The sequence below is a fragment of the Furipterus horrens genome, unplaced genomic scaffold, assembly GCF_987537825.1.
Source record: "Furipterus horrens unplaced genomic scaffold, mFurHor1.1.pri manual_scaffold_4, whole genome shotgun sequence".
Classification (NCBI taxonomy): domain Eukaryota; kingdom Metazoa; phylum Chordata; class Mammalia; order Chiroptera; family Furipteridae; genus Furipterus; species Furipterus horrens.
In genome coordinates, this window is record NW_028327174.1 from 198,481,837 (window position 1) to 198,494,348 (window position 12,512).

Consider the following 12,512-nt stretch of genomic DNA (forward strand, 5'->3'; position numbering starts at 1 on the left):
CAAGGGACCACTGGGGATGGGAGACATGGGATTGCTGTCATCGTTGCCAAAACAGAAAAGTTAGGAAGCATAGAACCCTAACGTGGATGGAGATACCTGAGAAAGTTCTAAGAAATTTACCAAAAACTAGTTTGGAGGCAGCTTGTGATGAGTTGGTTGTGTCTGACCAGTTCTGTTTCTCCTCTCATTTATCCTGAATCTTTACACATCCTCTCAGTATACCTGGCACCGTGGTGGGCCCTGCAGATTCCACAGAAAGTAAGACGCTTCCAGTCCGTCCTTCACAGGACTTAGGGTCTAGTGGCAGAAGCAGACAACTATGCAAGTGTAATAAAAGCATTACAGAGTGTGAACAGTGCTCTGAAGAAAATAAGCCAGGGGCTATGATGGAGAATAACAGTGGGGGAGGGTGGCTTCATTCCTGGAGATCAGGGAAGGCCTCTCTGGAATGGACATTGGAGCTGATAACCTGCGTGATGGGAAAGAGCCACCGCAGGAGCTGAGGAAGAGCTCCAAGTGCAAGTCCTGCCTCGTCTCTGCTCTACATGGAAAATCACTAGATATACAACTACTATTGCCCTGGCCAGTGTGGCTCAATGGGTTGGGTGTTGTAGACTGAAAGGTTGCCGGTTCAATTCCCGGTCAGGGCTCATACCTAGGTTGCAGGATAGGTTCCTGGTCAGGGCACATAGGAGAGGCAACCAATTAATATTTCTCTCCCTCTCTTTCTCCCTCCCCTCTCTAAAGTCAATAAGCATGTCCTCAAGTGAGGATTTAAAAAAATATATTACTGATGGGTGTGCCTCTGTCCCTCAGGTATGTTGGGAACAGAAGAATAACCAAGACCCTTGATGTTCAGAGCCTTATTTCTCCGGGACCCAGATGTCCTGAAGCCTAGCACTGTGCCCTCACCTCCCACCTCTGACCTTCGACCAGTGCTTTGAGCACTTCTGTTCCTTGTCTACCCCTTAGCTGATCATCAAGAATTCCCCCAGCTAGTGGTGGGCCAAATAGCCTTGTAAATGTTGATTCTCTTCCACACTTAGATTTTACTTTCTTATGAAACACTTCAAGAAGCTTGTTTGTTTTAAGTGTAGAGAATAATGTAATGAAGGCCTCTAAACCCACTGCTCAGCTTAAGAAACTATTACCTGACGTTGGGTATTTATCATTCCTGCAGGGTCCGATTTTAATCCAGGGTTGAAAGTTGAGGATGGTGAGCTGAACATCTGTACTGGCTACTTCTTGATTACCCTTTTCCCCCACATCTATCTTGTAACTTCTTACGATTAAGTATCTTTAGAAATTGGAGGAAATTAGCTTTACAAATAAATTGCCTACAGTTTCCATTTCTGTTTCTAAAAGACCCCACAGATTTCAGCCCACGACTGCCGTGTTGCGTATGGGGTCTGGGCCGCTGCTGCTGTGGGTCAGAGATGGTTCCAGTCCCACGGTCCTGGGGACTCGTCATCTTGAGCTCTGTTGTGCCGCAGGACAGACCTGACATCCTGCAGACGCCATTGGCAATGACATTCCAAATGAATTAACGCACATAAAAGCCTAGTTTCATCTGTAGGCTATAGAAGCGTGCAAAAATAAAGGAATGATTGTTCTTAATATTGGTCAAAATGGCCATTTTTCTAAATAACGACCAGCATGTCTCGTAACTGTGTGTACTTTGATGACGAAATTAAAGTCCCCACCCTTTGTTGTCCTGTTGTAAGGGCTCTGTGAATTTCAAGTTCGGGGTTCTTTATGCCAAAGACGGGCAGCTCACCGACGACGAGATGTTCAGCAACGGTGAGTGTCTCCCCGTCCTTTCTGCTGACAGACGCCCCCTCCCCCCCGCCTTGGTGCAGTCTTCACCAGCCTCACTGGGCTTGCCAGCTGAGTTGGAGTCTTTAACAGAAAAAAACAGCCAGTAGTTTTATACAATTGTGGGGTAAATTTCCAGGGTAAATTTTGTTCCGTTGATAAATATTTATCGGTCACTTAATGTGTCCCAGGCCTCGGCCCCGGAGAGGCAGTCTAACTGGAAAATTACACGGGACTTGAAGAAGTCACTTCTACGTGATCTCGGGAGCAGAGGGAGGGTTTTCTCTGTGATTTCTCAGGGTTGGGAGAATTATAAAATGGTGTCTCTTTTTGTTATTTAGCACGTTTCACGTCCAATACCTGTTTATTATTAGTGGAAACGGTAATAATGTTTTCATCTTGCGATACGAAACGCCCGCAATCCCAGCCTGGCAGGGGAGGACTGGGGTAGTCTGGCTCTGTGGTTTTCCTGTCCTTGGGTTGCTGGGGACCAGGGGCCCTTCTGTGCGGTATCGTAGAAAAAAACGAAGTGTGACTTCCCCGTTCTCCCTCCATTGCTCACACCTACAGAGCCTAGTCCATTTTCAAGCGACTTCAGTTAGAAAATGAGGACTTGCTGATACCATACCTTCTTCACACTTCTACCTCTTCCTGCAGAAACCGGAAGCGATGCTTTTGAAAAGTTTTTAAACCTCCTGGGTGACACAATCACTCTGAAGGGCTGGACAGGCTACCGCGGCGGGCTAGACACCAAAAGTAAGCTTGCCTCCGGGTCTGTTCCGTTGTGATTGGCGTAACTTTTGTCATCAGTCTCATCTGTGTTTGAATTTATACCCAAGACGGGGGGAGAGGACAAGAGGGGACATGAGAGCTTCACACCGAGGCTGGCGTGGGCGTCACAGGTCGCATTTGGTGGCTCCATTGAGCTCTGTGAGACTCAGCAGCCCTCACAGCCCCAGGGTGTGGCAGGAGTCCCTGTCTGCCCACCAGTTCTTACTCTGAAGCACCTCTGTGTGCTAGGACCGTGCGAGGCTCCGGGGACAGAGCAGTGGGTGAGCCACGGGGCCCTGCCTTTCTAGGGGTGTACAGTCCGGAAGACAACAGAGACACTAAGCAGATTAGTCCTAAGTCCTGGGAGGAACGAAGGAGAAAAGGTACAGAGGGCCACGGGGACGTTTGACTAATCGGGGGGATTCGACAGAAGGCTTCCCGAGGGAGTGGTCAGCGGGGGTGACTTGAAAGTCTTGAGGGGAGAAGAGAATTCCATGCAGAGAGCACCTGCAGAGTCCCTGAGGCAGGAAAGAGCGCATGTCCTAGACGCGAGAACATCTTTACAGCTGGAGCGGGTGGAGGGACTGGAGAAAGGGGGAGGGCGAGCCCGCAGGGAGTTGAGATCACAGTAATTCTGGGTTATATTCTAGATGGGATTGACGTTATGGAAGGGTTTTAAGTAGGGGGCATAAGGGGGTCGGGATGAACCTTTGAGCAGAAGGTGGAGAGTGCGTGGGGGTGGGCCGGGGGTGGTAAAGAGCTGGTGACGCCATGGCTGGGGGAGGGGGGGGTCAGAGCGGAGAGGGGCGGGCTGATTCAAGAGCAGGTTGAAAGGTAGAACTGGCTCGATCTACCCGTGGCTGGTTAGAGATGGGGACAAGGAGGAGACAGAAGTCAGAGGACACCTGGGTTTCTGGCCTGGGCAGCTGGGTGGGTGGGGCCCCAGCAGCAATATTGGGAACCTTCGAGGGGAAGCAGTTTGGGGATGAGGGGATGAGAGGGTGAAGGTGAGTAAGAACACAAGTTTAGACTTGGAATCATTCAGGCCGTCTTCCAACAGCCTAGTGTTCCTAGTTTTATTCGCTCTTGTCAGTCCTTGAGGTACACCAGGCGGGTGACGTGAAGCCCACTCGGCCTGAGTTTGCCAGGCTTCAGATGCAGGTCCCCTCACTCCCCGGGCACCCCAGCTCCCCACCAGCCCACGTTGGCGTCATTTCAGAAAACAGAACGGTTAGGCAGCGCGCGAGGCCCGAACCACGAGCGACTTAGCCGACAGCTGCAGCGGTGAAGTCTCCGGCCCTGGGTGTCAGGCCCTGGCTTCGCCCCAACAAGCCTCGGATGCCCGTGGTGGGTCTGGGAGCGCCCGCCATGCACATCCCCGTCGCCAGCCCTCAGCGCTGCTGCGGTCATGACGGCCGTCCCTCCGGCCCTTGCTGTGGCCAGGCACTCTGCTAAGCACGTTGCACGCAGACTCTGGCCAACATCCCTAGGAGCTACATTCTATCTTTTATCTCCATTTTCAAAGGAAGAAACTGAGACTCCGAGAGGGGCGAGGTGACCTGTCAACAGGAACATAGGCAATGAGACCTTGAACCCAGGTCCGCCAGATTCCAAAGCCTGTGCCTTTCCTCGCTGTGCAGTTCTGCCAGCAGATACTCCTTTTGTTTGTGGACACGGTCATTGTTTGCGTGTCTTCTTGTGCTAACGTCGTCCTGGACACTAGCACTGACTGGACGGCCAGGACCCGTAGGTCACTCACCTTTTGAGCCCAGACTTCTCATGACAGCCACCTCTCCAGGAAGTGAGGTGCGAATCAGCCAGCGAGCTGAGACGGGGCGCGGAGGTTCTCCATGGGGCAGGGCCCGCGCTGTTGCTTCCCCTCGGGGGATGATGACCTTTGGGGCTGTGCTGATGGTGCGCTCTGGTCCTGCGGTCTGCACACAGGGACTCCCTCCTCTGGCCCCAGGCTTCTCTGCGCCCATTCAGTGCGTGTCTGTGTTTTACAGATGATACCACGGGGGTCCAGTCGGTGTATACCGTATACCAAGGGCACGAGATCATGTTTCACGTCTCCACCATGCTGCCGTATTCCAAAGAGAACAAACAGCAGGTACGTGGGAACACAGGCGTTCTGAGGATGCCTGACTGCGGAAAGCGTCATTATGGTTTCATAGAATCAAGGACTGACGGGTGACAACAGATGAGCTGAACTTCTAGTGCCAGGTTAGGGATGCTGTTCACGGTCTCTATACTTGAACTTGCAACAAGCCTGAGGGAGAACTGTCCTCAATGGCGCCATCCCCGTAAAGGGATAAAGGGTGAGCGATAATGGTGCACATGCGTGTCTGTGTGCGTGTGTGTGTGTTTGCGCGTGTGAGAGCGACTTTATGGACTCCTGGAGACTGCTTTGCGTGTACATGGCCTTTTCTCTGGGGCTTCTCTCAGTGGGCCTTGCGTCCGGTCCAGGACGTGAAACACGTAGATTCGGAGTGTCTTGTGGACTCATGCAGGACGTTAGCGCCGTGTGCTTGGACTGTGCCATGTGGGGACAGACACTGCCCGAGACCCTCCTCACTCAGCCCCGGCCTTGGCCACTTCCAGGAGGAGAAGTTCCAATTTGCAGACACGTGCTGCTGGTTTTTGAAGAGTTGAGGGGAGGGGAGTTAATTTAACTTTTTGTTAGATGCATATCCATTTTGTACCCATTGAATAAATATCATAAACATGAATGCACAGTTGTTCAGCAAATATTTGTGAGAAATACAGGGACTGTGACCAGGCTGAGCACTTACCACTCTTATTTTTCTAAGACTTCAGCGGCGGACAGACGCAGAGCAGATCGGGGGGCTAACCCGTGGCGTTGCAGTCGTGGGGTACAAAGGTGCTCTGGGGACATGGCGGGGACGGGCAGGAGGGCTAGTTCTGTCTGGTGGTTTGAGGCCTGGGACAGGGAGCTGGCAGATTGTCTCACGGGCAGTGCAGACCCACTGGAGCTGTTAAGCTTGTTCTGGCTTGAGTAGGCCAACTCTGGGAAGGGACGGCTGAAGCAGGAAGAGCCTCGGCCAGGGAAGACGGCTCCAGGGGCTGAGAGTCACTTCCCCCGTCTTCCTGTGTGTGCTTGAGGGCGCCTGGTTACAGGCTCCACCTCTTAGGATCTCGAGGTCACAGGGAGAAAAAAGACCACGCTGTCCTCCCCAATCATCCTCAGTTGTACCGACGGCTGACGTCTCGGTAACAATATCACAAACTACTGTTGATGTATTTTACAATCCTCCCCAGCCCAGCCTTTTCAGCCCAGTTCATGCACCAGCACTGCCCATGCCCTGTGACAGCAGGGGCCTGAGCCAGAGGGGCAGGAGGGGGGGATGTGGCAGTTCAGCCTTTGACCAACTCAGAAGTCTTGAACCTTTCCTTTTGAGGGGGCTGTTGATGTACTGAGATGTGACAGTGCTCAGCGGGGACACTGAAACGTCCCCAGGTGAACCCTGGTGATTTTAACATGCTGCTGGCTCCTGGGTGGAGGCAGGGCCCTCCACTCGCCCAGCACCAGCAGATATGATGAAAATCAAAGCTGTGCATTTGCCTCTATTGCCAGGAAGACACTGTAGGTGGGAAGAGGGAAAAGAAACGCAGAATGATGGAGTGTGTCTCATCAGGAGAGGGCAGGGGACTACGAACTGGGAACCTCTCTCTGTACCTGTCGTGGTCTCTTAGGGGACCGAGGTAACAGTCAAACAGTCAGAGACTAGCCTGGCTCATAAAATCGCGGTGGCTTTTTGACAGCTAAAATACTGATGGAGCCACATCCCAAATCTGATGTAAAGAAACGAACTTTCACAGAGATTTCATAGGTTCTGGTATCACAATAACTTCTTCCATCTCTCCCCTCCCCCCACCCCCATACCAAACTGTAGTGAGGGCGTGGCGGGAGCATAGAGGTCGCCTCTCTGGGGCCTCGTCTTCCTCCTAACATGTCGTGGTGTCGAGCGCCGCTAACTCCCTCTGGTGTCCCAACAGCAGCATCTAGTACCGGGGAAAAGCGCAGGCTCTGTGCTCAGTCAGATCTGGACCACATCCCAGCTCTGCCGTGATCTAGCTCTGGATCTCGGCACGTTGCGTGCATTGCCTTGCCCAGGACTCAGTTCTTGGTCCTCTTCTTCTGCACTCACTCCCTCCCTTCATGACCTCATCCAATCCCCTGGCTGTAAATAGCTCTTATGTGCCAGTACACCCAAAATGACATCTTCAGCCGGACCTCTCTCCAGAACCCAGACTCGGTGGGCCAGATCCAGCGTTCTAATAACGTGTTATGAGAACCCTGCCACGCCCACTCACTTACCTGGTGTCCACAGCTGCTTTTGAACTGCAGCAGCAGCGCGGCATGGTTGCCAAGAGAATGTGCTCTACGAGACTGGAAATACTTCCTAGAAACAGTTGTTGACCACGCACCTAGGAGATCATTTTGGAAAGGTCAGCTGGGGTCAGATCAGGTAGATGCTGCAGACCTAAGGCATTTCTAAAGCACGCGTCCAGGGGATTCTGACATAAGGCCTCTCGTTTGGGGGCCTCGATACCAGGCTAAGGAGGTGATGAATGAAGATGAACACGACCAGAGAAGTGAGATGGGAGAGGATGGAGGCTGGGAGGCTGGTTGGGAGGCGTGTGCAGAGGACGGACAAGAGGAAATCAGGCCTGACTTTGCGGGGAGCAGCAAAGATGGGTAGTGGGGCCCGGAGGCAGGTAGTAAAACGTAGGGGGCAAGAGGTCCCGGGCGACTGGAGCTGGGGCTCTGTGGTCGTTGGGGTTGGCCGTCCTGTGCTGGTTTTGTAACGCAGTGCCGTGTCTGAGCGACCTCCTCAGTGATGTCATTTATGCCACATCCAGGTGGAAAGGAAGCGCCACATCGGGAACGACATCGTCACCGTCGTGTTCCAGGAAGGGGAGGAGCCCTCTCCGGCCTTCAAGCCTTCCATGATCCGCTCCCATTTTACACGTATCCTGGGCCTCTGTGGACACTCCCGCCCAGCCAGCTCGGGGGCAGCCTCGCTGGTCTGCCCTGGCCCCCCCACCAAGTGCTACCGCTGACTCGCATGTTCTTGTTTGTGTGGCGAGGTCTTAGACCCACCCCTCGGCACTGCTCCCTCTTCTCTCTCCATCCAGTGGAGCAATCGATGGATTAACTCCCGGACAGTTCTTGACTTCTAAAATAGCTTCTTTTTCCTCAGGTCGTCTATGAAATGAGGGAAACTTCCTACCATCCTTCGATAAGAGACTCATTAGAAAAATTGTAGTTGGATCCTCTGAGAAACTTGCAAGTGAGGATGAAAAGCCAAAATAATGTTTCCTTGTTGATTCTAAGCCCTAGTAACAGCTGCTGCATTGTTGGCTCTTAAAATTTGAGAAATGATAGAATTAATCATATTTTTATTTGCTTTCTCTCTGCGTCCTCTAATTTCTGTTTAGCTTCCATTGCCAGCAAAATTCTACTATGTCCAAGCTCAGCTCAGCCAGAGAGGCATGGAACACGGGCTGGCCAGCCCAGCGGACGCCCAGGGTGGCCCGCTTGCTCTGGGCCCCAGACCATGACAGTGAGACCCAAGATGGTACCTTGCAGGCTGCACATAATTAATAAAAGGCAACTAATAGACTCCAGTAAGAATGTCAGGAGACAGGACCCTTAAGACTCATTGCATTTGGAAGGGGGTTGCTCCTCGCACTTGGACTTGGTCACTGTCACCTAACAACATAGGGTGGGTTTTTTTTTTAAATTGAATATTGCCCAATTTCTTCCGTGAGGGCAGGGGAGAAAATGGAGTGCACCCACACTTCGCCGAGAGTCGTTTCTGCTCCCAGCCCTGCTTACTGGGCCCGCCGCTCTGCTGGCTGGGACGGAGGGCTCACATTTCCCTGCCTTCCTGGTCCTCGTGGGACAGAGAGCTTCTCCACGTCTAGGGCAGGACCCGGGGGAGGCAACCCTTTAGGTGACGGAGGGGTCCTCATTAGTTTTAGGATTTCCTTTAGTGACGTGTTTTAGCTTTGGGGCTTGGCACATTCGTGTCTGGACAGGGACAAGCAAGAAGTTCGTGCAGATTTCTTCCACTGAGTCTACACGTGGCCACGCTGGGGAACGGATGGCTTTTTAGCCTGAGTAAGCAAAGCCGGGCTGGGCGACGGCGGGAGGATCTGGAGGGGAAAAGGGAAGCTGTCTGGAGGTTCGCTACTGTTTTAGCTCCACGTACCCGACACAAGCCAAGCAGAGGCTACCAGAGGCTGCCGCCAGCCACATGGGTTTGTTTTGCTTTGTTTAGTCTACCGAAGCCAGCAGGAGAGAGAGGGAAGGTGTGTGCACGGTGGGAACATTTGAATTGCTTTTCTCTTCCAAATGTGTGAGATGAAATGTATGACTAATTTCCTGTTGGGATCTTTGCATTTCCAGACAACAGGACTGCTCTTTTCACTTTGCTGGCTTCTTCCTCGCTTAGTAGCTTTATTTATATTGCTTTTCTGAGAGATTTGGAGATTTAGCTCTTTCCCCAAAGGATGAACAGCCAGAGAGTGAGCCTGTGTCTCCCTGGGCTGTCTCTTTCAAAGGAATCACCCTAAGGGTGACAGGTGCCCTGACCACCAAGGGCAGGTCTAGGATGATTCTACACCGGGGATTTTCAAGGCACAAGCCATTGACGATGAGCATCAGTGTTATTGATTAATTTCCTTAACCATCACCACAGATATTTTTGCCTTAGTGAGGTATGATCAACAAAATGACAATTACAGGTAGGTACTGACGTCGTTGGTTACTTATTCTAATTCGCGTGTTTACTTGTTAATTTAGCAATCATTTTATGAGACTTTTGATATAGCTATTTCTTGATCGATTTGATGTGTCCTCACCTCAGAGAACTTTCTTCAAGGGTATCATCTCTTCAGGAAAGCCTAGTTCCATGTAATGTTGCTCTGTGCAGTAGACTCAGGGCCAGGGTTAGTTTGGAATGTCACTGTACTCTACAATGGGCACAGATTTGATATATTTGACCTTGACTGGAGTATCCTTGACTGGAGTATCCGCTTTCCTAGGCTACATCCTTCCTGTTTATCCTTCTGTTCTCAAAAACTACTCTGTGGAGGGTATCGTGATATTGTGAAAAGAGCATGAACTCTGAGCCAAATAGGGCCAAACAGGATCCCAGCTCCCCAACTCTGCCATTTATTAACTTATAGGCTTTGAAAACAGTGCTTGTCGTCTTCAAGTCTCAGGCAGTGAAAGCACGAAGGCAAAGACACTGCTTTGGCCTGTTAGTGAGAATCCACCGAAGTTGTGTCTTAAAATACCAGGGCTGCTGCCTGGTATGAGTGGGTGCCCAGGGGTGGCCTTTGCTGTTATTCCTGGGGTGCCTGGCCTTGCCCACGGGGGATGCAGGAAGACTTGGCCTCTGCCCTGAAGCACCTGGGAGAGCTGCATGGTGGCCGAGGTGGAATGAATGAATGTATGTTTCCAACACATCACAGGGGCCCCTGGGCCAATATAAGGTCCAAAGATTGGTGATTTGCGAAGAAAACAAATAACCCTGAAATGTTCTCTACGTAGGCTGAAAATATTTTCGGAAGAAAGCGTGCCCCTCTTCGGCCCACCTTTGCCGTCCCCGCCGGTGTTTACAGACCACCAGGAATTCAGGGACTTTTTGCTAGTGAAACGTAAGTTCTGTTTTGAAATGTTTTTGCTACTTGTTCTACGTCAGAATACCTTTGTTCTGGTTCTCCCAGGATGCTGTGTCAGCAGGTATCATTGTTCAGGCGTTGGTCCCACGCTGTGGTGGTCATTCTTCACACGAAGCGTGTCTAGCTTTCTGGCAGTCGTGTCCTTATCTGTACCTACCCTCCTACTCAAGGAAAGGGTCTTGAAACCTGGGGCTCAGGAGGTAAGCAGTCATTGCCTAGTAGCACTACGGACCCAAGTTATCAGTGGAACCCATTGATTTCAGTGGAACCAGTCAACAGCGTGACCTTCTTCAGCACCTTCAGAAGCGTAGGGTGGCAGGGCATGAAGGGTTCGGTTGAAGATTTGCAGAGTAGGTGCAGTGGGAGCATACCGGCTAAAGCTTATGGAAGGGGCATGTTGAAGTCGCAGAGGATGGAGCCAGGAGGGACCCGGAGGGGCTGATGGCCTGAGAGCCAAGGTAGAAGCCAAGGATCACAAGTCTCTGAATCCCAGCGTGGACTTACTAGGGGGAGGAAGCGGGCCGGGAGGAAAAGTCCAAGGTAACAGTAAGTGGCGTTTCAACAACAAAATTTGAACTTTACCCCTTATCCAGCTAAAAATCAGACATTTAAAATGGATATTTCTGGGGTACCAAGGAGAAAATACCCTCAAACAAAAGAAGTCTCAGTCACAGAATAAGAGGAACTACTAGACATTTATAGTTTCAATCCATTAAGCAATGTCTGGCCAACAAACCAGCCCGGCTTGTCTCCAGCGTGCAGCGCTTCCCAGGAAATGCCTGTCCCCAGGGCGTCACCTTCCAGTCTGTGAACACTGCCTGTCCTCTGGGACCTCCGTGTGAGAAACGTAATCGTTAATAATAGCTGACTTATTCAGGCTGATATGCCTAGCGCTGTGCTCACTCTTTATGTTTTATGTCATTTAAAAATGTGCAGCGACCCTTACAAGGAGGCCCCAAGGAGCTCGGCGGTTTGCTTGAGGTGTGCAGACAGGGCACAGCTGGGGCCCACGCCGGCGCTGCCCTGACTCAGGCTCCCGGCCTCTGCGGCACTCCGTCCTGCGCTGTCACGGAGAACTGCACACGGCGAACTGCACACGGGGAACTGCGCCGTCCACTTTTTTGACTCTTAGTGCCCAGTCCACTAAACCACTAGCTTTTCTTTTCCCCAGAAGAAGCTTCCATTAGGCTAAGAAGCTGAGTACTCTGCTTAGGCGATTGTTATTTTCTTTTTTTCTAACAAAACATAGCAAATGTATATATTTAACCCCCATTGATTGGCATCCCGGTGGGTTGACCCCAGGGTTGGATGGCTACGCGGGTGGGCAGATAGACAGGTGGACGGACAGATGGATGGACAGATGGACGGATGGGCGGATGCAGTGGGTGGAACGGTAAATGGGGCATGTCGGGTTTGTATTGTGTCTTCCGGTAATTAGACATACCCTCTGCTTGGGAAGCGTGCAGGCCAACAGGAAAGGTAAGGCACACACACCCGCGGAGTGTGAGTCTGTGTAAAGAAAGCTAGCAAGCCTTTAAGCTTTCTTCCACGAAGGAGTTACCACCGGTAACACTGGTATCGGGGAAGTGGGTGCTCTTCGCTATGGCAGGCTTCCTTGGGAAGGACAGTCTTCAATAGCATGTTAGTACTTATAACTCCCTTTATAACTTGATTTATTTTAGTAATTAATGGTGAAAAAGCCACTCTGGAAACCCCAACATTTGCTCAGAAACGTCGACGTACGCTGGATATGTTGATTCGCTCTTTACACCAGGACTTGATGCCAGATTTGCATAAGGTAACCTGGGTCCACGGCCCTCTTTCCTCTCGTGGGGTCTGAGTGGGGAACACAAGCCCTAGCGAGGGGTCCTGGGTACAAGAGCATAGGCGTCGCCTTGATCCCTGCTGTCAAGACAGCCCTGTGGCCACCGTGGCGGACGTCCTCGCACTGTTCCCATGACAAGGAGGGGTGCTGACTGTCCATGAGCAGGCGCGTGAGTTTCGTAAAGCCAGGGCCGGTGGAAATTGAGGTGCAGGCTGGGGTGGGCGTGTCAAACGGCCGTCCCCGGAGCGTTGGAGAGCGCTTTTGGGAGCGGCTGTGCCTGGTGGCGTTACTCAGCGCCATCATGCCACAGAGCTGGTGGGCAGGCAGAAGTGGGCGTCGTGGAGAGAGGCCGGCGCTTTTTTCAGGTTTTTTGGAGCATCTGGTT

At 51.8% G+C, this 12,512-nt stretch overlaps 1 protein-coding gene across 4 annotated transcripts in view; it reads left to right on the top strand.

The window, feature by feature from the left end:
• Positions 1–12,512, top strand: part of GARNL3 (GTPase activating Rap/RanGAP domain like 3) — a 125,652-nt gene that overhangs the window by 83,171 nt on the left and 29,969 nt on the right. For all 4 annotated transcript variants that reach the window (XM_090274744.1, XM_090274745.1, XM_090274747.1 and 1 more), the window contains exons 10-16: positions 1,725–1,800; positions 2,473–2,571; positions 4,593–4,696; positions 7,471–7,579; positions 9,315–9,360; positions 10,172–10,278; positions 11,985–12,100. In XM_090274744.1, the coding sequence (XP_090130870.1) occupies positions 1,725–1,800; positions 2,473–2,571; positions 4,593–4,696; positions 7,471–7,579; positions 9,315–9,360; positions 10,172–10,278; positions 11,985–12,100 (657 nt within the window). The remainder of the gene's footprint in view (positions 1–1,724; positions 1,801–2,472; positions 2,572–4,592; positions 4,697–7,470; positions 7,580–9,314; positions 9,361–10,171; positions 10,279–11,984; positions 12,101–12,512) is intronic.